Source organism: Dendropsophus ebraccatus, chromosome 4 (assembly GCF_027789765.1).
Source record: "Dendropsophus ebraccatus isolate aDenEbr1 chromosome 4, aDenEbr1.pat, whole genome shotgun sequence".
Classification (NCBI taxonomy): domain Eukaryota; kingdom Metazoa; phylum Chordata; class Amphibia; order Anura; family Hylidae; genus Dendropsophus; species Dendropsophus ebraccatus.
Genome location: NC_091457.1, coordinates 152,786,213 through 152,811,196, shown reverse-complemented (window position 1 = coordinate 152,811,196; position 24,984 = coordinate 152,786,213). Strand labels below are relative to the sequence as shown.

Below are 24,984 nucleotides of genomic sequence, written 5' to 3'. Positions count from 1 at the left end.
CTTCCGTCACATTCCGCCACGGCGTAAATTATGCACAAGTCCAGCACCTTGTACAACATTATCGCACTATTGTACAAAAAAAAAAAAAATGCAAAAAGAATGAGAGGCCTAATAGATTATAATGACCCCCACAGGTTGTGTCCAGGCCGGGGATTTACTGCCCCCCTTGTTACAGATTACAGGTTGCTGTGTTACAGCGTCCTGGCAATGTAAAGAATAACAAAGTAAAAAAAAAAAAAAGAGAGAGAATACTAAATGACAGGGTGTACGGTTACGAGGAAAGAGCCATGCGAGATGGAGAGCGCTGCCCGGTGTACAATACATGTAACCTGATGCAGACATTGTCCAAGGAAGATTGTAGCTATATGTGATGATGTCTCCTCCAGGTAAAGGAGAAGGGGGAAGAAGCTGAAACACAGGGGCCGCACAGAGCTGGTAAGAGATGGCTGACATCTTGGGACTCCATACTGGATGATTTTATCCCGGATACTTTCTTACTTTTAGAGGTACAACGGGAACTAAGTAGGAACCCAGAAGAACTGGTTCTATTACCAATGTCTTGTATAGTATACAAAACATCACCATCTTGTATATTATATTATAGTATAGTATAGTATAGTATAGTATAGTATAGTATAGTATATAACAATCACCAATGTCTTGTATAGTATACAAAGCATCACCATCTTGTATAGTATATTATAGTATAGTATAGTATACAACTATCACCAATGTCTTGTATAGTATACAAAACATCACCATCTTGTATAGTATATTATAGTATAGTATAGTATAGCATAGTAGTATATAACAATCACCAATGTCTTGTATAGTATACAAAACATCACCATCTTGTATAGTATATTATAGTATAGTATAGTATAGTATACAACTATCACCAATGTCTTGTATAGTATAGCAAGGGTGCTCTCCAATTCTTGGCTCAGTATCATGTATATAGAGCAAATATAGCTTGGGCAGGATGTATAGTTTTGTAAATTTTTATTTTTTTATATATATTTTAAATATTTTTGTTATTTTTTTTAGTGTATTTAGGGGGAGATTTATCAAACATGGTGTAAAGTGAAACTGGCCCAGTTGCCCCTAGCAACCAATCAGATTCCACCTTTCATTTTCCAAAGAGTCTGTGAGGAATGAAAGGTGGAATCTGATTGGTTGCTGGGGGCAACTGAGCCAGTTTCACTTTACACCATGTTTGATAAATCTCCCCTTAGTGTAATAGAAAAACTATTTATTCTTATGGAGTTCACTTTACAACATATTAGGCTGGGTTTACACTGCAGTCCGTTTTCTTTTCATCCATTTTATGCATAAAACGGATGAAAAACGAATGAATTCATTTGTGTGCTTCGGTTTTGATCCACTTTTCCATTAACTTCCATTATAAAATAAGGATCAAAACGCATCTGTTTTTTTCTTACTTACACAAAAAGGTGGCCAATGGTCTATGCTATATATATATAAAAAAAGGATGCGTTTTGAATCTTTTTTTTGGAATAGAAGTCAATGGAAAAACGGATCAAAACCGTTTTTCCATCCGTTTTTCATCCGTTTTTTTTTTTTTTGCATAAATGATAAACAGATGAAAATAAACACATTGAAAAAATACACTGTGAACTGAGCCTTACCCCTCTGTATGTCAGTACGGTTGCAATGATACCTAACTTATATAACTCTTAATTTATTTGACTATTTAAAAAATTTTTTTAACTTTTTCTTAAAAAAAATTATTTTGCTTAAATTTTGACTCCTATAATTTTTTTAAAAAAATTTCTTTGTCTATGATGTATATATTTTTTATTTGTACCATTTTGGTTTAGATGGAACTTTTTTTTTTTTTTAAGTTTGTGACCTAATACCAGCAAAGTTAATATGGCCGATCAGCACCCGACAATCAGGCTTTAGAAGTCTTAGAAGTCTTAGCAGTGCTGCAGCCGTGGCACAGTTATCCTTATGCTTTGCTGCACCCACGCTGGTGACACAGACAGCTTCCCCAAGTGTAATGTCTGATATAATGGTAACATGGATTATATACAGTAGACAGGCTTAGTGTCTGCATGCAGCAGCAATAGTGATATGACCCAAAGCTTTAGCAGCTCTGCAGTTCCCAATGTAGCCACTGGTGTAAGCAGAGGGTTTGTGTTGCTCCTTCATTCAATGTAAAAAAAATATATATATATTTGCAGAAGTACTTGATATTTCCCCTTAAAGGGTTTATCCAGCATTAGAAAAACATGGCCACTTTATTCCAGAGACAGCACCACTCTTGTCTCCAGTCTGGATGGGGTTTAGCAACTTGAAGTGAATGGAGATTAATTGCAAACCACACCTGAACTGGAGACAAGAGTGGTGCTGTCTCTGAAAGAAAGTGGCCATGTTTTTCTAACGCTGGGTAACCCCTTTAATTTTACAATCCTAAAGCCTAATAAAGTCATTTTGCAAATGTGACCATCCCTTTCAATAGCAGTTAACTCTCTGCTGAAAAGTTTTTAGGTCAACCTCATGTATACTTCAAAAGAGGACGGTGACATTGTATAAGTAGTCTTGTGTTTGTTTTTTTCAGGGTAAAATTTTCAAAAAATAGCGCACTCCCTGATGGAGGATTCTGAAGAAGATAGCAATGTTTCTCAAAAGCCGTCGGGCGAACGCAGAGATTCACTGGGTCATCAGGCCAGTGATACTACTGACGATGAACAGGAAGACCTGCCGTATGATGGAATCCTTGAGTGCTATCTGGTTCCAAGTTTACAGGAAGATGAAGTAGACAAGACAAGCAACCCTTATGATCTCCATCAGGCCCTGATTAGTATTGAGAAAAGTCAACCTGGTAATAGCCCAATACAATCTACTACGATACAATCCACCACCAATGATGAGGCTCTTTACTCCCTGGATAGCAGCGACTTGTTCAGCTTGTCTGAGACAATTTCCAAACCTATAACTCAGGACGAAGAAGAGACAGAGCGGGAAAAGTTATTTCCTAACCCGACAATAATCCCGGATGTTCTTCTACGTCACATCACTAAAGAGAATCTCATCAATCCTTGTGAATTTATCCATTACGAGACGATGCCAGAAATATCCATGGTCGAAAGCTTTGAGGAAGCAGAAGAAGAAAGCAGTGACGTCAAACTTAACGGATGTCTTTACGATGATGATGAAGAAGAAGAAAGAGAAGAGGCATTTAAAGAGGAATACTTGGAAATGTATAGAAGAGAAAGCATGACCAACGAGTCCAATTCCGATATGGATGAAAAAGGGAACAATGAAGACAATGGATGGGAGCTTGTACAGGAGAACGTAGAAGAGGATGAGTTTACTCCTGATGAAGACAATGGACGGGAGCTTATACAGGAAAATGTTGAAGAAGATGAGTATCCTACTGATAAAGACAACGGACGTAAACTTATACAGAAGAACATGGAAGAAGATGAGTGTCCTACTTATGAAGACATTGGACGTGAACTTATACAGGAGAAGGTGGAAGAAGATGAGTATCCTACTGATGAAGACAATGGACGTGAGCTTATACAGGAGAACATTGAAGATGAGTTTCCTACTGATAAAGTCAACGGACGTGAGCTTCTACAGGAGAATGTGGAAGAAGATGAGAATGCTACTGATAATGATGACGGACGTGACCTTATACAGGAGAAGGTGGAAGAAGAAGAGTGTCCTACTGATGAAGACAATGAACCTGAGCTTATACAGAAGAACGTGGAAGAGGATGAGTTTCTTCCTGATGAAGACAATGGACGTGAAGTTATACAGGAGAACATGGAAGAAGATGAGTGCCCTACTGATGAAGACAATGGACGTGAGGTTATACAGGAGAACGTGGAAGAAGAAGAGTGTCCTACTGATGAAGAGAACAAGGAGAGTAAGTCACCAGCTTATGACCCACACAGACGACCCTCATATGAAATGAAATACGGCCAGGGACAGGTTCATTACAAACTTCCTGATTTTTCCAAAGTCGCCCCAAAAGTGAAAATCCCTAAAGGTGACAATGTGGCTAAGCCAAATCCTACGGTAAAGAAAGCAGCAACTTCTACCAATCTAATAGGACAATCATTTCTTATCCAAGATATCCTTGATTCCATGCAACCAGGACTAGTGAAAGAAGATACGTTTTTAGACCAATGGCGTGAACAGGTGAGTGTGCAATGATCCTAGTGTAATGTTCAAGAAGTGTACTTAAGGGGGTTATCCAGGATAAGAGAAAAAAAAGAAACAGGTCAGAAATAGGCAGATGTGGTTGGTAAATCTACAGTAAGTGAATGTAAACCAGCCTGGGATACCTATATATCTATTTATCCTAAAATGATAATATTCAGCTGTCAGCTGCACATCTCCCTGCGTAATAGAAGATGTGGGGCTGACAGCTGAGGGCCACACAAACAATTATGGATTAGACATGTTGAAATCCTTACGTCCTTATAACCAGATTGGGCGAGCCCTCTTGGCTTCTCAGATTTGTGAAATGGGCTCAAGCAAAAATTATTTACAATAACAGTTTTTTCTTTTTCTTTAAGGTTTTAGTAGATTATGATTTTAATAGCAAAGCCAAGACTGTGTCTCCCCCAGCTTTGGGATGTCTTCCTTCAAATGCCCAAGTACCGAACACAAGAGAAGTTGTTTCCAGTGGACTTCGAGGTACTGTATAACCATTTCTTAAAGGGGAATGGCCATGTGTAACTGCAGCTCCAATCGCTACATGGTTAGTCGTTGGTTTTACAAACAATTGACTAATTCTGGTCACTTTGCAGATGATCGTTTTGATAGATTTGGTTCCAAAGAAGCCGCCACTGAGCAGCCACAGAACTTGGAGATGGCACGAGTACAGACAGAGGGAGACAAGATGACCGGACTGCTGATGGAACAATCCCAAGCACTGAGAACCAAAGTAATAGTCACATATTGTTACTTCTGTCTGCTCTCATAGGAATAGTGATGTCCCATTAAAGTGTATCTATCATTTCCGATGACTTTTCAGGATGGGCTGTGCTGTGTATGTATATGAGGAGCAGGACTAAGGGTGGTACTACACGGGCTGATGGGGGCCCGATAATACCTGTAAACGAGCGCTGTTTCTCTCCTCTTCCTGGTCACTCATCCCCCATCATATAACTGCGCAGCATGTAGGTTTTTAAGCCAAGTATCAGAGCCTGTTTGGAAGTTGACACAGGCCTTGGGGTGGTGGAGACCCTTGGCTTTTACTCTTTTTGGCATCCCTGTGTATATCCCTGTGATATTCCCTAATGAGTATTTTTTTTTTTTGCAGGCACTGTACTTGCTAACAAGTGCCACTTTGAACAGACCCAAAAGATAGGTTTTATATAGTAGTTATGCCCCATTGTTGTCCCCACATAGTAGTTAGACCTCCCTGTGCAGCCCTTATATAGTAGTTATACCTCTCTGTGCAGCCCCTATATAGTAGTTAGATCTCTCTATGCATCCCCTATATAGTAGTTAGACCTCTCTGTGCAGCCCCTATATAGTAGTTATACCTCTCTGTGCAGCCCCTATATAGTAGTTATACCTCTCTGTGCAGCTTCTATATAGTAGTTAGGCCTGTCTGTGAAGCCCCTATATAGTAGTTAGGCCTCTCTGTGCAGCCCCTATATAGTAGTTAGGCCTCTCTGTGCAGCCCCTATATAGTAGTTAGGCCTCTCTGCGAAGCCCCTATATAGTAGTTAGGCCTCTCTGTGAAGCCCCTATATAGTAGTTAGGCCTCTCTGTGCAGCCCCTATATAGTAGTTAGGCCTCTCTGTAAAGCCCCTATATAGTAGTTAGTTCTTTCTGCGAAGCCTCTATATAGTAGTTAGACCCCACTGTGCAGGCAGCCTACATTTTCGACAGTATATTTTTCACATCTTGTCTAAATCATTAAACTCATAGAAATGGAAGGAATTCACCTAAAACAAATTTTTGGTGATAAAAATGCAGAAACAAAATAATTGTTTTCTTGGCAGGTGGAAAGCTTTTCTCATAGTCTTCTTAAGAAGTCATTGCCTAGAGAGGAAGAGCTCTCGGTAAACACTGGCATGCTTTGGTTTGCGGTGGTTTTGCTTTGTATTGTAGTTATTCAGCTTATTGTAGTGTTTCTCTATGAACTCTTATCTGTCCTTGGGAGAATCCATTTCCCTTCCAAATTCTATTTAACATTTCTTGTATTTGGTAAACACATACTTCCTTTAGGGATGGTGGGCACGCTCCTTGTTTGATCTTGATACAGAACTTTATAACTGAACTATGCAAAGAATGTGATCAGATAGATAGGAGATAGATAGAAGATAGATGGATAGATAGATAGATAGATAGATAGATAGATAGATAGATAGATAGATAGATAGATATCCAAACAGATTCCAACAGCACTCCAAGAACTTCAGTGTTCAAACGTGTAATTTATTCACATAATGCAGCACAGCAAAATAAAGCGACGTTTCAACCGTCTCACACGGTCTTTTTCAAGCTCAGTGATTAAGTGCAATCTCTACAACTTTATACAAAAGTGCTCTATTTACAAATACATATGATAGGTGATTTACAAAGTCCATCAGATCCAGAACGGTCTGTGATTGGTGTTCTTCAGTGTCCATCAAGTATGAACTCCCCTTTTCCTTATTGGGAGAAATTAGTGTCCATCTGTGCAAAAAATCTTTACAAGCCTCCGTGCTCTTAACCCATAAGTGACCAAATAAATATAAATACTTATGCTTGAAATCCACAGTGTGTGTATTTAAAGACTAAGCAGATTCCTGGCGTAAACATCTCTTAACCTTTGGATCACATCGGAGTGTGGAGCCTAGTATATTCAAGAAAAAACTGTGATTACGGTTTAAATGCATTCCTCCTGGTGTTCCCAATTCAGACACTGCTTATCTGTGCGTCTTTACGGTTATCATCTAGTATTGGGTATCAGGATCCATTAGCGTTCGACTCCCCCCGATCGCTCCAGGGGAGGTACAGCCAGCTTCACCTGTTCCACAATCGGACCTCTCCAGGTCCATAAAAGAATTTTTAGCCGCTTCAGAATCGCACCGCAGTAGGTCACACCATCCGGTATGTAAATAATCAAATCTTTTAGGCTCACTCCGTATTCCAACAGGTAGGTATGTTTCCCAGTCTCCGCACAAAAAATCTGCAAAACACAATACACTATTATTAGTACATATTAGTACTGCGGTGCGATTCTGAAGCGGCTAAAAATTCTTTTATGGACCTGGAGAGGTCCGATTGTGGAACAGGTGAAGCTGGCTGTACCTCCCCTGGAGCGATCGGGGGGAGTCGAACGCTAATGGATCCTGATACCCAATACTAGATGATAACCGTAAAGACGCACAGATAAGCAGTGTCTGAATTGGGAACACCAGGAGGAATGCATTTAAACCGTAATCACAGTTTTTTCTTGAATATACTAGGCTCCACACTCCGATGTGATCCAAAGGTTAAGAGATGTTTACGCCAGGAATCTGCTTAGTCTTTAAATACACACACTGTGGATTTCAAGCATAAGTATTTATATTTATTTGGTCACTTATGGGTTAAGAGCACGGAGGCTTGTAAAGATTTTTGCACAGATGGACACTAATTTCTCCCAATAAGGAAAAGGGGAGTTCATACTTGATGGACACTGAAGAACACCAATCACAGACCGTTCTGGATCTGATGGACTTTGTAAATCACCTATCATATGTATTTGTAAATAGAGCACTTTTGTATAAAGTTGTAGAGATTGCACTTAATCACTGAGCTTGAAAAAGACCGTGTGAGACGGTTGAAACGTCGCTTTATTTTGCTGTGCTGCATTATGTGAATAAATTACACGTTTGAACACTGAAGTTCTTGGAGTGCTGTTGGAATCTGTTTGGATAATTACGTTGACCTGTGGTCGAGGTCCTCTGGCTGGCACCCATCTATATTTGGATAAAGCTGTGCTACTTGCTATCCTTGTGGCTAGATAGATAGATAGATAGATAGATAGGAGATAGATAGATATATAGAAGATAGGAGATAGATAGATAGATAGATAGATAGATAGATAGATAGATGATAGATAGATAGATGATAGATAGATAGATAGATGATAGATAGGAGATAGATAGATATATAGAAGATAGGAGATAGATAGATAGATAGATAGATAGATGATAGATAGATAGATGATAGATAGGAGATAGATAGATATATAGATAGATAGATAGATAGATAGATAGGAGATAGATAGATAGATAGATAGGAGATAGATAGATAGATAGATAGATAGATAGATAGATAGATAGATAGGAGATATATAGATAGATAGATAGATAGATAGATAGATAGATAGATAGATAGACAGATAGGAGATAGATTGATAGATAAATAGATAGATAGATAGATAGATAGGAGATAGATAGGACATAGATAGATAGGAGATAGATAGAGAGATAGATAGAGAGATAGATAGGAGATAGATAGATAGATACTTAAAAAATCGCCCACAGCACTCAGATATTATCAAAGCAAACGTGAATTTATTTCATAGTGAATACAGCACAGCAAAAAGTCATAAGCGACGTTTCAACGACCTCCGTCGTCTTTTTCATGCTTGAAAAAGACGACGGAGGTCGTTGAAACGTCGCTTATGACTTTTTGCTGTGCTGTATTCACTATGAAATAAATTCACGTTTGCTTTGATAATATCTGAGTGCTGTGGGCGATTTTTGAAGTATTAATTGGAAGTCCTGGTCAAGACTACCTGCTGGCACCAACTTTTGATTTTTTTGTTGTGCTGCTCAAGATTTATAGAGTAGATAGATAGATAGATAGATAGGAGATAGGTAGATAGATAGATAGATAGATAGATGATAGATAGGACATAGATAGATAGGAGATAGATAGATAGATAGATAGATAGATAGATAGATAGATAGATAGATAGGTAGATAGATAGATGATAGATAGATAGATAGATAGATAGATAGATAGATAGATAGATAGATAGATGATAGATAGGACATAGATAGATAGGACATAGATAGATAGGACATAGATAGATAGGAGATAGATAGATAGATAGATAGATAGGAGATAGATAGATAGGAGATAGATAGTAGATAGATAGATAGATAGATAGATAGATAGATAGGAGATAGATAGTAGATAGATAGATAAATAGAGAGATTGGTAGGAGATATATAGAAGATAGCTAGATAGGAGATAGATAGATAGATAGATAGATAGATAGATAGATAGATAGATAGATAGGAGATAGATAGAGAGATTGGTAGGATATAGATAGATAGATAGATAGATAGATAGATAGATAGGACATAGATAGATAGAGAGATTGGTAGGATATAGATAGATAGATAGATAGATAGATAGATAGATAGATAGATAGATAGATAGGAGATAGATAGATAGGAGATAGATAGTAGATAGATAGATAGATAGATAGATAGATAGATAGGAGATAGATAGTAGATAGATAGATAAATAGAGAGATTGGTAGGAGATATATAGAAGATAGCTAGATAGGAGATAGATAGATAGATAGATAGATAGATAGATAGATAGATAGATAGATAGGAGATAGATAGAGAGATTGGTAGGATATAGATAGATAGATAGATAGATAGATAGATAGATAGATAGGACATAGATAGATAGAGAGATTGGTAGGATATAGATAGATAGATAGATAGATAGATAGATAGATAGATAGATAGATAGATAGGCCGCTTGCAAGATAGAATTACATGGGCTGTGTAGAGAGAAAACAAAGCAAGTACTGTAAAATGCAGAGGCTGTAGAAGAGAAACTAAGCAAAATGTTAAATAAAGACCTATTAAGAAGTCTTTTTGGTTGTAATACGTACAACACAGGAGTAAAATATGATCTTCAATTGTGTCCATAGTCTTTTATGGAGTTATGTTGCAGACCCTTAAACAGTGTGCGTGTGTGTATGGGACTGCTCCTTTAATAAGACGTGTGTAGTGATGAAGACAGTGCTCCAGGCTGTGTGCATTGATCCCCCACCTTAGCAACACAGAACATCGGGACAGGACAAGCTACACAAGCACTGGCAGGGATTACGGAGACCTGTAGCCACTTTATGTATAGAAAAACATAGTCTTTTTTCTGGATATCAGTAAACAATGCTTGTTTGTATCCCCTGGAGGGGAAAGGGAGGTGTCCACCAGCCTGTCCTAACAAGTCCAAGTGGGCTATCATGTGGATTACTGACCAAACGTTCAAAAACTTTTCAGAATTTTTTTTACTTGTCATCTTGGTAGAGGGGTACTTCAGATTTAAAAAAGATGATTTTAAATCATCTGGTTTCAGAAAGTTATACAGTTTTGTAATTTACTTGTATTAAAAAATCCATTCATTTAAAGGGGACTCCAGCAAAAAAAAATAAAAATAAAAATGTTTTATTTCAAATTAACTGCCATAAATTTGTAATTTACTTCTATTAAAAAATCTCCAGTCTTCCAGTACTTATCAGCTGCTGTATATCCTGCAGAAAGTGGTGTAATCTTCTTAGTCTGACACACAGTCTATGTCAGGAACTGTCCAGAGCAGAAGAGGTTTTCTATGGGGATTTGCTACTGATCTGGACAGTTCCTGACATGGACAGAGATGGCAGCAGAGAGCACTGTGTCAGACTGGAAAGAATACACCACTTCCTGCAGGACATACAGCAGCTGATAAGTACTGGAAGACTTGAGATTTTTTTTAATTGAGGTAATTTACAAATCTGTATGACTTTCTGACACTTTAATCTTTACATGATGACTGTGAGAAAACTGCATACTGTAAGTGCACCTAAAAACAACTCCAACACAAGACTGGGAGGACACATTTACTGTTTGCCCTTCTGCCTCTCTCTGTAATTTATTTCTCTTCTCCTCCTTTCACAGTAATGGTTGTGATGTCTTCTCCCCCTGAACGCTCTATCATTAGCCGCCATTTTTGGCCACTATGTTGTGTTTACACTGTAATTTGCGGCCTGAATAGCCTGCGGTTTGCTCTTGTGTATTTCCACAATGTCCGCCATGGAAAAAGTAACATTTATGCTTCTTCCAGAATGTTTCCTGTCGGCTCCTTCGTGTAGTCGCTTGTTTGCATTTGCAGATCAAATATAGAAGTTGTTAATCTGTATAAATAGATGAGACGGCCGGTGTTTACTCCCTTACACACGCGCCATTCTTCTGCTTTTACCCTGAATTATGTTGGTCTCCAGTTTTTGTATATATTGCTTTTTTCTTTTACTTGTAGATGCAGAATGGCACAGCCGGCCATAGGCCGTTATTATAGAGTGCAATATAGAGTTCCATGCATGTTGTACAATTTATCTTCTGTAATGCAATGAATGGCTACAGGGCTAATCAACTGGTATCAGAAAGTTGTACGGATTTGTAAATTACAACTGTTTAAAAATATCAAGTCTTCTAGTACTTATCAGCTGCTGTATGTCCTGCAGGAAACGATGTACAGTGGTGCCTTGGATTACGAGCATAATCCGATCCGGGACCGCGCTTGTAATCCAAATCCACTCTTAAGAAATCATATAAATCCAGACAATTGGTTCTACAGCCCCCAAAATAATGATTTGTTATTCTGAATAACATGTAAAAGAGATGAAACAAACATTTAGAAACAGCAGAATATGTGATATTATAAGTTACTGTACAGTAATGGAGAGGATGGGAAACACAAGGGCTGACAGAGACTGCAGGAGCATGGAGGAATGAGCAGGGCAGATGTGGGCACATACATGCAGCGCTCTCTGTCCGAGGAGAGAGGGGTTACAGCTATGGAGAAATTACCTCCACAGTCCTGTCTCCTGATGTAAGCCCCAGCCTGAAGTGGATCTGCTATGATTTGGAAGATAAGGGAGACTTCCTGGGTCAGAGTACAGGGCTGTAGACCCCGCTATGCAGACCATGCCCCTCCCCCACTCCCCTCCCACCCAGTACAGGGAGTTCTTAAACCAAAGCAATGCTCTTAAACCAAGTTACAATTTTGAAAAACTGTGAGCTCTTCTTGCAAATTGCTCTAAATCCAAGTTACTCTTAAACCATGGTACAACTGTACTTGTAATTAGTTTCCCTCCCTGGCCCTTCCGGCTGCCGGACTTTATAAATTGTCAGACTTCTCCTTTAATCACTAACAGCCTGTCAGGAACTGTCTAGAGCAGGAGAGGTTTTCTATGGGGATTTGCTACTGCTCTGGACAGTTCCTGACATGGACAGAGGTGGCAGTAGAGAGCACTGTGTCAGACTGGAAAGAATACACCACTTGCTCCAGGACATACAGCAGCTGATAAGTACTGGAAGACTTGAGATTTTTTAAATAGAAGTAAATTACAAATCTATATAACTTTCTGAAAGCAGTTGATTTGAAAGAGGAAGATTTTCGCTGGACAACCCCTTTAAAGTCAGTGGGCCGTAACCTCCATTGGCCTTCACATGCAGATGGAAAGCCTAGCCTCGCACAGCATGGTCATCAGTCTCTCCGCTGACAGTTTTTACCTTTCCTGTCTCCTGTAGGTTTTTCAGAGCCTCAAATCCTGCTTAGAGACTTTAGAGATTGACTACCTGTCCACTAAGGAGAAGCACCGCGACCTGCAGCTTCAGGTTTACAGGACGGGAAGCCAAACAGTAGGAGACTTTGATATACAGAGGTATGGTTCATGTATTCTTACTTTCTCTACATTCTATAACAAGGGTAGGGAACCTTGGCTCTCCGGCTGTTGCAAAACTACAACTCCCATCATGCCTGGACAGCCAAAGCTTTAGCTTTGGCTGTCCAGGCATGATGGGAGTTGTAGTTTTGCAACAGCCGGAGAGCCAAGGTTCCCTACCCCTGGTCTATAATATCAATGACCCCTCCCACAGAGGATGATTGACAGCTTTGTGTGTATACACACACTTATAAGAACTGCCAATCATTTGGGGGAGATTTATCAAACATGGTATACAGTGAAACTGGCTCAGTTGCCCCTAGCAACCAATCAGATTCCACCTTTCATTCCTCACAGACTCTTTGGAAAATGAAAGGTGGATTCTGATTGGTTGCTAGGGGCAACTGGGCCTGTTTCACTTTACACCATGTTTGATAAATCTCCCCCATTTTGTTTGTGGGCGGAGTCAGCAGGACTCTCACTGTCTCTTCTAGGAGTCCTGCCAGGATTTAGGGCCCTATTACACGGAAAGATTATTGTGCAAAAAAATCGCTATTTAAACGATGATCTTTCCATGTGGCACCGATCACATGACTAACGAAAATTAGTTTGTGTGTTGTCGATGGCATCTTTGGAGCCGACCATAAAATCATCGTTAATCGTTCACAAATCTTTCGGGGTATGTGCACATCACTCATCTGTTTTATGAATCAATCCTAGAACTGAACTTTAAAGAGATGAGATAACATCCCTATCTATTAAAGGGGTACTCAAAAAAAAAATACTTTTCAAATCAACTGGTTCAGAAATGTATACAGGTTTGTAATTTACTTCTATTTAAAAAATCTCCAGTCTTCCAGTACTTATCAGCTGCTGTATGTCCTGCAGGAAGTGATGTATTCTTTCCAGTCTGACACAGTGCTCTCTGCTGCCACCTCTGTCCATGTCAGGAACTGTCCAGAGCAGCAGCAAATCCCCATAGAAAACCTCTCCTGCTCTGGACAGTTCCTGACATGGACAGAGGTGGCAGCAGAGAGCACTGACGACTGGAAAGAATATGCCACTTCCTGCAGGACATACAGCAGCTGATATGTACTGGAAGACTTTAGATTATTTTGTCAAAAATATACATACTTATTTTTAGGGGAATCTGTCAGCTCTATATAATACGCAGAAAATCTGCAGCATATCACAGTACCAGCAAAGTGGGGGAGATGGTGACATCCATGTAGAAACTGACCCGCATTGTATATTTAAAAGGAGGTTTTCAATATATATATATATATATATATATATATATATATATATATATTTACATTTGTTTAATAATGCTATTAACATTATAATATAACTTTTTTTTATGATAATGTAAATATCTATATTTAGTAGCACGGATCCTCTGCTGCCACCAATGGCCATATGGGGAACTACAGGGCATGCAGCTATAGGGATACTTACCTTCCCTTGATGTATATGTTAATGCATTAGAATAGACATTACATTTGGGTCAGCTGTCTGTGTCTCCAGCGCTACAGCCTGTATGCCAGTGATGATTGACAGCTATCCCCGCTCGCTCTAATATACTAAAGCGCTATTGACGTGGCTTATGTAATGTACATTTTTTTTTTTTATTTCTAGGGACGTGGAGGGGCAGATATTCAGGCTGGGCATGTTACTGGAAGATATACGAGAACAAATTAATAAAAGCCAGGAGAATGACGATGAATCTGCAACTTCAACTACTTCAAGTGAAGCCCATGTATTGTCTCCTTCAGAGGTAAACGTATAACGTTACTGTAATTTAGTTATTTAATCAGGTCCTTATAATAATAGCCGGTATTATAAGCAGGAGTGTATACAAAGGGACAACTGACCCCTGTGTTCTCTCCTCTGGCTTATATACATTATAGTCTTTATGTAGTGTTTGCTGCCATCTGCTGGTAAAAGCTGAGCATTACATGGGAGTTAAAACATAAAAATTACAGCAAAGTATGACTGTAAAATAGGTATAAAACACGGCCGTATTTTGAATCTAATATTGTGCTACATTAAAGTCTAACCTTTTGATATATTGTATATTGTTTCTTATGTTTAGGAAACTGATAATATCCAGGATCTGGACACAAGCAATGCTGACAATGTAGTAACCTGGTAAGTCCAGATACAAATCCTGAGATTCACATAAATTATTGGTTGCGATTTCACAAATTTTCTTGATTAAAAATATCTACTTGCCTCCTGTGATACCACAACCCTGGACCTAACATAGACCCCAGGGGCTGTCCTGTGCGAATGCATCTGTGCATGTTACATGGATAAGCTTACCGGATCTATACGGCCTTTCTAGATTATATATAGAAAATACATTTAAAAATTTTTATATATATATATATATATATATATATATATATATATATAGCAAATAGATAATCCACGGCACTCACGGGGTTAAACGGTGAAAAAAGTAAGTGGTTTAATGCAGCATTCCAAAACAAGACACGACGTTTCGGTAACCTCACGTTACCATCCTCAAGTGACACTTGAGGATGGTAACGTGAGGTTACCGAAACGTCGTGTCTTGTTTTGGAATGCTGCATTAAACCACTTACTTTTTTCACCGTTTAACCCCGTGAGTGCCGTGGATTATCTATTTGCTCTTTGAGTACAATCTGTGGTCAGGATCCAGGACCGCTGGCACCCGTATGCATTTGCGAGCGGTGCTCCTTATACTTTCTGTTACATATATATATATATATATATATATATATATATATATATATATATATATATAGATATTCCAGTAGAAGAAATATATATATATATATATATATATATATATATATATATACAGTATATGATATTGATATATATTTATTTATAATCTAAGTCCCATATCTCCCCATGGATGCAAGTATATATAGCAGAAGAACTCACCAGAAATGTATTTTTAGGTCTCCAAATTCCACCAGAGAGACCCAGATCCTGCATGACTCCATGGAGAAGGAAGCAGTTGATAGTCCCCATCAGCCGGTATGTATGTGTAATGAATCTCACTGACATTGGCAGGCTCTTCTCTCTACAAGGCACGGACCCATTGTGCATATTCATTTATTTCTTTATTAAAGGGAATCTCTCAGCTGCAATTCACGCTCCAAACTGCTGACACTGTTAGGGCGGGTTCACACTACGGAATTCTCGCGGACAATGTCCGCGGAATTCCGTCAGCTGTCCGCCCGCACGGGCACGCGCTTTTCCGCTGGCTCCATAGACACCATTCTATGGGCCGGCGTATTCCGCGATCCGCTGAAAGAAGTGACATGACACTTCTTTCAGCGTATAGCGGAATACGCCGGCCCATAGAATGGTGTCTATGGGGCCGGCGGAAAGGCGCCCAGATGTGCAGGCGGACAGCTGACGGAATTCCGTGGACATTGTCCGCGAGAATTCCGTAGTGTGAACCCGCTCTTAGATGGTGTTAGGGCCAGTAGACACATGGTACCTTTCATATATCTGTCTGTCCTTCAAGATTGTAGAAAAATACTTTTATTCTATAGCACAAAGAGTCAAAGAGGTTTTCCCAAGCTCCTGAAGTGCTGCAGGCTGTAACACCTCCTTACTCCCCCTCCCATCCCTCAGCTTCCAGGTGTCAATCAACCAGGGAGGAGGAGAGAGGAGACATTCCAGCCTGCAGCAGATCAGGAGCTTGGGAACGCCTCACTGACTCCTTGTAGCAGAGAATAAAATCATTTCTCTACATTCTCTACACACTGCAGCTGTTCTATGTATATGACAGCATGTATTATATACGGAATACAAACAATTCTAATGTATTATTCATTGCTTGTTCCCATGGTCAGTGTTTGCATCCTGATACTTCTTCTACTGGAACCAGAGAAGATGGGCCAGACCCCCCACTTAGTGATCACAGCCCGGTAAATAGGTAAGGTGCTGCATTACTGTACGGATTTAGGCTATGTTCACACTACGTCTCAGACCGGCCGTTCCGTGACCCCGGCCGGGTCACGGAACAGCCGGTCTGCGCCCGGATCATCGCGGCCGGTACTTAGGTACCGGCCGGATGATCCGTCCGGCCGCAGAGCTCTGATGCGGGTGCATTAGCGTGCGCCCGCATCAAAACTTCCCATAGCGCACAGTGAAGCGAGCGGCCGGAGCCGCTCGCTTCACTGTGTGAACTGACAGGTCTTTCTGCGGCCAGAATTCACTGAATTCCGTCCGCAGTAAACTGACATGTCAGTTATTTGTGGCCCCGTATGGGATCCCGGCCGGAGCGTATACGATGTGTGTACGCTCCGGCCAGGATCCCATTGAAATTAAGGTATTGTTCCACCCCGCAAAAACTACAGCCGTTGTTGCAGGTAGTGTGAACATAGCCTTAAAGGGGTTCATGAAAAATTTTTCAAGGGTAGGGGATGGGTGAAGAAATGAAATAATAATAGGGTAGCCATAGTAAATAATAGCCAATAGATGAAGAAAATATCAGCAAACAGGAAGACCCGTCCCCATTTAAAAGGACTAAATCATGGAAATAGATGGAAAGAAGATGATGATCTGAATGATCTAAATCAGGGGTAGGCAACCTTGTATCTCCAGCTGTTGCAAAACTAAATCTCCCATCATGCCTGGACAGCCAAAGGCTGTGCAGGCATGATGGGAGTTGTAGTTTTACAACAGCTGGAGAGTCAAGATTCCCTACCCCTGATCTAGAATGATTGTTTTTCAGCGTCGGCCAGCCGGCCAGAAAGGGAGCTGCTGTGATCTCCAGTGACATTGTTCCTTTTATTCGGAGTAATCAAGTCTTCAAGTCTGAGATGCCAAGTAAGTTTATAAAATATTATATGTACAGGGATGGTCAGTATTACTGATGCTGCAATATAAAAAAAGATTAAGGGTAAGTTTTCATGCCGCAGGTTTTTTCTTTCACATCAACTGGTCACAGCAAGTGCCCGAGATTTGTAAATTACTTCTATTAAAGTTTTTTTTCTTCCAGTACTTATTAGCTGCTGTATGTCCTGCAGGAAATGGTGTGTTCTCTCTAGTGTGACACAGTGCTCTCTGCTGCCACCTCTGTCCATGTCAGGAACTGTGCAGAGCAGGAGAGGCTTTCTATGGGGATTTGCTGCAGCTCTAGACAGTTCCTGACATGGACAGAGGTGGCAGCAGAGAGCACTGTGTCAGACTGGAAAGAATACACCACTTCCTGCAGGACATACAGCAGCTGATAAGTACTGGAAGACTGGAGATTTTTTTACTAAAAGTAAATTCAAAATCTCTGGCACTTTTTGGCACCAGCTGATTTAAAAGATTTTTTTGGTGAACAACCCCTTTAATGGTAAAAAATATTTTCAGACTCTCTCTCTCAGGTGGAGGATCTTGAAGACTGGATTTTGGCTGAAGATTCAGATTATTTCGACGAAGGGGAAATTATAGGAAAACTAAAGAAAGATAATGGAAAGTGTTCACCGCATCTCAGGTATTATTAGGCAACTTCTAAAACAGAGGGAAGCCATGGCAGAAGCCTGTGTTACTACAGCTGCAATTGTACCTCAGAGCTGCATTCACAATTCAGTTGGTCTTTATTGGAAATGGTCTACACTAATGACTAATTCTTTATGGTGTCCAGAGATGGACGTTCACTTTGATGGAACATGTCTTGGTTTAATGACCCTTGGAAAGGTCTAATAGCTGACCCCTTCCAGCCTATGATTATGACCATGCATGGACCATATGTAAGACCATGATGCATTGTGGTTAGTCTTTGATGATAGGAAGGAGACAGTAGTGGTGACATATTGGTCATGTACATTAATGTGCAGATTTTCCAATTGTCTAGAAGATCCTGTAATGTTCTTCTGTGTTTCATGCAGATTCCGGGAGAATGAAATGAGAAAAACACAAAGAAAGTTCAGAAAACCTAAACACACGGCCATTTTGGTTCAAGAAAACGATGCAGATCTGGATTGGGCAAATTGTAAGTTGTGATTGGTAGTCATCTGTCTAACTCGCTCTTAGTTTCCCTTTAAACCATCCCCCTTTTCCAATTTTTTGAACAAAAGTCTAAAAAACTAAAACAAACAAACAAAAACAGGATAACATCATTGGTATTGTTCTATACCGAAATGTCGAAACTATTAAGAAAGTATAAAAAACTATCTAATGGCAAAATTGGTAATTGGTAATAGCAAAAACAAAAATGGCGTGGTCTTTAATGGGTTAAACAATATATATTCAAAGCGCCTGCAGCGAAATTTTTTATTAAAGTATTGGATTGCCCCCCAAAAGTTATACAAATCCCCAATATACACTTATTACTGGAAATGCTTATAAAGGGCTTTTTTCCCTGCACTGACTACTGCATCAAGGCTTCACTTCTTGGATAAACATGGTGATGTCACTTCCTGGATAGCATGGTGATGTCACTTCCTGGATAACATGGTGATGTCACTTCCTGGATAACATGGTGATGTCACTTCCTGGATAACATAGTGATGTCACTTTTTGGATAACATGGTGATGTCACGACCTGACTCCCAGAGCTGTGCGGGCTGTGGCTGCTGGAGAGGATAATGGCAGAGGGACACTGAGGGACACAGGGCACTGGGGGGACACTGAGCATCCCTCTGCCATTATCCTCTCCAGCAGCCACAGCCCACACAGCTCTGGGAGTCGGGTCGTGACATCACTATGTTATCCAGGAAGTGACATCACCATGCTATCCAGGAAGTGACATCACCATGTTATCCAAGAAGTGACATCACCATGTTATCCAGGAAGTGACATCCCCATGTTATCCAGGAAGTGACATCACCATTTTATCCAGGTAATGACATCCCCATGTTATCCAGGAAGTGACATCATCATGTTAAACAGGAAGTGACATCGCCATGTTATCCAGGAAGTGACATCACCATGTTATCCAGGAAGTGACATCACCATGTTATCCAGAAAGTGAAGCCTTGATGCAGTAGTAAGAGCAGGGAAAAAGCTCTTTATAAGCATTTCCCGTAATAAGTGTATATTGGTAATTTGTATAACTTTTGGGGGGCAATACAATTCTTTGATAAAAATTTTCGCTGCACTTCTCATTTAACATCTTATTAAAGGACTACGCCCTTTTCTTAACATTGAGACAGTGAGTGAGTTCGCAACGGGGATTTCCACCTCTTTTCTGCAGTGTGAACACAGCCTTAAAGCAAATTCTGTTACCCCCTGACTGTGTAACTGGAGGCATCGATGGATAGATGTAAATGAAGGCATTCAGAACATACCTTGATGCCTGTGTCTGTGTTTTTATTTTCATAAAAAAAAAAGTGGAAGTGGTGTATTCTTTCCTATCTGACACAGTGCTCTCTGCCGCCACCTCTGTCTGTGTCAGGAACTGTCCAGAGCTGGAGAGGTTTTCTATGGGGATTTGCAGTTCCTGACACGGACAGAGGTAGCAGCAGAGAGCACTTTGTCAGACTGGAAAGAATACACCACTTCCTGCAGGACATACAGCAGCTGATAAGTACTGGAAGACTTAAGATTTTTATATAAAAGTAAATAAAAAATCCATATAACTTTCTGACCCCAGTTGTTTTGAAAAAAAGGGAGTTCCCCTTTAACAGTAAATACGTAATAATTAGTCTTGCCTGTTGTTCCGGTCTAGGTAATGGCACCCAGGATTCTGTGAGCTCGGAGTGGTTGGTGCCTTCACATTCTGGATTGTTCCGGTGCAGCTCTAAGAGCTCCATAAGTGACAGGATGGAGTCATATAAAGGTGCAGTATATTCGAATTGTACAAGTAATACACATTTACTTCCCAGAATCATTTCAAAATTCTAAATTTGATAAAAAAAACGTGAACACGAATAGGGGAACTTTTTGCTTTTGTCTTTTGTAAAAAAAATGTTATTGTTGTTTTTGGCTGGTTTCCTGTTCAGCCTTATATAGGGATATCATTTTTTAAAAATATTCACCTAACTAAGGGCCCTATTCCACCGGACGATTATCGTTCAGATTATCGTTAAATCGTTCGAATCTAAACGATAATTGTTCGTTTGAATAGCAGTTAACGACTAACGACCGAACGAGAAATCGTTGATCGTTTAATAAGACCTGGACCTATTTTTATCGTTGTTCGTTCGCAAATCGTTTGCATTGAATAAGACATCGTTCGGTCGTTCGCAGTAGTGACAAACGCAATAGCGACGACAAGACGACCGCAAGAACGATCATAAGTAACGATTATTGTTCCATGTAAATGGGTGAACGATTTCAGTTTTTTCGCAATAGCGATCGTTTGGATCGTTTATCGCTAACGATTATGAGAACGATATTCGTCCCGTGGAATAGGGCCCTAAGTCTGCAGCCGATTTTTCGCCTGTGCACCTCTATTAGTCTTAATGATCTGTTTACACCAAGCGAATATTGTTTAAATCTTCACGATAACGATGGCATTTGAGCGATAATCGGCTCGTGTAAACACAGCGAACGATCAAGCGATGAGCGAGAAATCGTTCATCTTGGTCTTTTAATATGTTTTCAAATCGTCGCTGGTTGCGCGCTGATAATTGGCAGATCGCTTCTTCTAAATAGTCTTTTGCAGATTCACCCTAGTGTGTGAGATGGCCTTATGCGATCTTAAAATGAAAGTAAAAACGATTTTTTCAAACGATTTATCGCTTGATCTAAACGCATAAAAACAAATTGTTGCTGAAAAATCGTTAAACGATCGATTGGGCGATTTATCGCTCTGTCTAAACGGACCACAAGGGCCCTATTACACGTGACGATTATCGTGCGAAAAATCGTTATGTTGTTAGAATTTAAATGATAATCATCCTGTGTAATTGCTGGCAACGATCGAAAAATTGTTTGTGTGTCCTTCATCATTGATTTAGATCTGAACCTAAAATCATCGTTAATCGTTCGCTGTAATTCCGCATTCGTTCACCAATTTTTAGTGTAATTGCACATCGTTCCTTCTATTGCTGGGATCAGATGGAGTAAACGATCGTAGTAACGATAGTAACTAACGATTATTGTCCTGTGTAATATGGTGAACGATTTCAGGTTAATGCTGCGTTTACACGGAACGATTATCGTGCGAATTTGCACGATAACGATCAAATTCGAACGATAATCGTACGTGTAAACGCAGCAAACAATCAAGCGACGAGCGAGAAATCGTTCATTTTGATCTTACAACATGTTCTAAAATCGTCGTTTGCAAAAAGTTCGCTGATCGTTCCGTGTCAACAGTCGTTCACCGATTTTTCCTATGTGCGAGATAGGCTTAAGCGATCGCAAAACGAATTTTCCGTACGATATATCGTTCCGTCTAAACTTTGATCGTTATAGAAAAAAAAAAATCGTTACTTCGAAATCGTTAATCGTACGATCGGGCCAATTATCGTTCCGTCAAAATGCAGCATAACAATAAACAATCTCGTTTGCGATGGTTTATCGTTAGTCGTGAATCGTTAAAAATTGCTTTGTCTAATAGGACCCTAGCTCATTCATTACCAGGCTATGCGCCATACAGTTTACTTCTCCATCTTCTCCATGTTTCAGCCTCCTCCGGCTCCCTCTGTAAGAGATACAGCAATGGGAGAGCGACTAGTGCTGAGAGACACAGGAATCTGCTGAATCCTGACACCGCTACGAAGGGTAACATTCTGCAGTAGTGATGATATATATATATATATATATATATATATATATTATTTTTTTTTTCAAATTTACTATAATACACAGAATACCCAAAACAGACATCTTCATGGCCGTCCAGACTTGCTCTCTCTGTACAGAACCAGAGTCGTCCTTCCAGTAGACTGCATCCCGTACACAGCACCATCAGCCACTACGTGCCATCCAGCAGGTGAACACTTTTATTTGGGTTCCCATAACCTAAAGGGGTACCCCGAGGACTGTACTCATCTTCTCTGATCCCTGCTAACACTGCTGGTTCCTGCTGTCAGTGTTGGCGCAGGGAAAAGGACGCCCCACCAATCACTGAGAGAGACAACAATGCATGTATATTGGGCTGGGTTCACACTTACTGGTTGCATTAATGTTGCAGGATCTGAATGCAGAATAAACAGATCCCAGATGAAAACATGATGGACCCCATTAAAGGGGTACTTCAGCAAAAAGAAAAAAAAAATGAAATCAACTGGTGCCAGAAAGTGACAGAGATTTGTAATTTACTTCTATTTAAAAAGCTCCAGTCTTCCAGTCCTTATCAGCTGCTGTATGTCCTGCAGGAAGTGGTGTATTCTCTCCAGTCTGACACGGTGCTCTCTGCTGCCACCTCTGTCCATGTCAGGAACTGTCCAGAGCAGGAGAGGTTTTCTATGGTGACAGTTCCTTACATGAACAGAGGTGGCAGCAGAGAGCACTGTGTCAGATTGGAAAGAATACACCACTTCCTGCAGGACATACAGCAGCTGATAAGTACTGGAAGACTTGAGATTACTTAATAGAAGTAAATCGCAAAACCGCATAGCTTTCTGACATTAGCTGATTTTAAAAAAGAAAGCATTTTTCGCCAGAGTACCCCTTTAAGGTCAATGGGATCTTTTGGCTAGTGTCTGTGCCCATCCATCACAGTATTTCAGTTACTATCTATTATATCGGTGTTGTGAACTTTAACGTGATGACCATGTACTGACTATGCGGCTTTGTGCTTGTTTTTCAGGTCCAGCAGCCGATCTTCCTGCCACTCCCAGTTGACTAATTCCACGGTATCGACCTTGCAAAGAAAAAGTTGGAAGAATGTCCGACCAAACGATCTAGATTACAGAGATAGTAAGGTAATTGTTTCTTTTCTGGTCATGTGCGCCAAAACCTTCTAACTACGGACACAGGTCGCAGTACTGACTGCACCGATCACTGACTGTACAGGAGCTTATGCAGCTCTGAAATGGTAGGGAACTTATAAGATTAAAGGGAACCTGACACCCCCCCCCCCCCGACCCCCCACTAGAGCCCCGGATACTTACCCCATCTCGCCAAGTCCCGTTCCTGGAGCCGGTCCCGGGACGGAGATATCCCTATCTGAAGCTCAGCGCGCGTGCTGCTGAGATGACTCCGACGCCCATAAAGAATGAATGGAGCCGTCATTCTCTATGGGCGTCGGACTCATCTCAAACATAACTTTTGATATGTTACTGCCCCTTGGGAGACTAACAATTCCTTTTTTACTTGTTATTATCTATTCAGTCTCCTTCCCCCAGTTCTTAGCTGCTGCTTTCTGCTGAAGACACAAAAATCCCTGGCTAGCTTTATCTGCAACTTTGTAGCTTCTTTGTAATGCTGGGAGGGTTATTCTGAGGTCAAGTTGCTGATAAACTCACTGTGACTAATCCTCGCAGCATTACTAAGAAGTTACAATGTTGCAGATAAAGCCTGCCCAGGACTTGTTTACATCAGCCGCCTCCGAAGGGTGGGGGGAGGAGGGGGAGACAGAGAGAAAGCTCACACACAGATTTTTGTGTCTTCAGCTGAGGGTGAGGCGCTGAGGGTGAAGGTATGTCTCTTACCTTTATCCTCAGCGCTGTTCCTGTGCTATTAGTTGTGCCCGGTAAGCAGTTAGGAGCACTGGGGCATGGCTACCGCCTCTCTGAACACCGATCCGGGCTGGGCCTTTCATTGATATTCATTAGAGGGGCGGGCCAGTCGTTGGATAAGCATTAAGGGGGAGGGCAGATCGCCATGTGGGGGGGAGGGGGCAGGCCAGATTGGTGCTTGGGGGGTTGATAGCCACGCCCCCACTGCTCCTAGCTGCTTACCAGGCAAAACTAACAGCACAGGAACAGTGCCGAGGATGACGGTAAGAAACATACCTTCCTCCTCAGTGCCCCATGCCCACTAGGGAGCGATCAGCAGGCTAGATTTGTCTAACCTGCTGATAGTTCCCCTTTAATCAGGAGGCCATAGGGAGTGTATAGTCAGAAAACCCCTTCAATCTTACAAGTATTTGTTACCTACATATAATGATGATATATAAAAATGTGCATAATGTTCTCCTATTATGTTTATCTGCAGATCTTGAATTATGTCTTGGACAATGCCTTAAGAACAGCCCAGAAAATGCAGAAGACCAGCGAGAGGATGGTGCAGAAGCTGGCGCTAGATCTGGTTAATCGCAGCTCCTACAACGTGTAACAGGACCGGGACGTTATATATACCATGCTAAGGAAATGCTGATCATTTACAGGGATGGGGAACCTCCTCCCCTCCAGCTGTTGCAGAACTACAACTCCCATCATGCATGGATAGCC

At 40.6% G+C, this 24,984-nt stretch overlaps 1 protein-coding gene across 1 annotated transcript; it reads left to right on the top strand.

Moving 5' to 3' along the window:
- The first annotated feature begins 2,616 nt into the window (after positions 1–2,616).
- On the top strand, positions 2,617–24,900 carry AKNAD1 (AKNA domain containing 1). Its single transcript, XM_069967970.1, has 16 exons — positions 2,617–4,176; positions 4,557–4,677; positions 4,791–4,927; positions 12,567–12,700; positions 14,339–14,477; positions 14,796–14,851; positions 15,652–15,730; positions 16,558–16,640; positions 17,442–17,536; positions 18,068–18,191; positions 18,586–18,689; positions 20,367–20,477; positions 22,274–22,369; positions 22,457–22,580; positions 23,400–23,514; positions 24,749–24,900. The coding sequence occupies exons 1-16, from the start codon at positions 2,617–2,619 to the stop codon at positions 24,866–24,868; spliced, it is 3,198 nt and encodes a 1,065-aa protein (XP_069824071.1). The 3' UTR covers positions 24,869–24,900.
- The last annotated feature ends 84 nt before the right edge of the window (positions 24,901–24,984 follow it).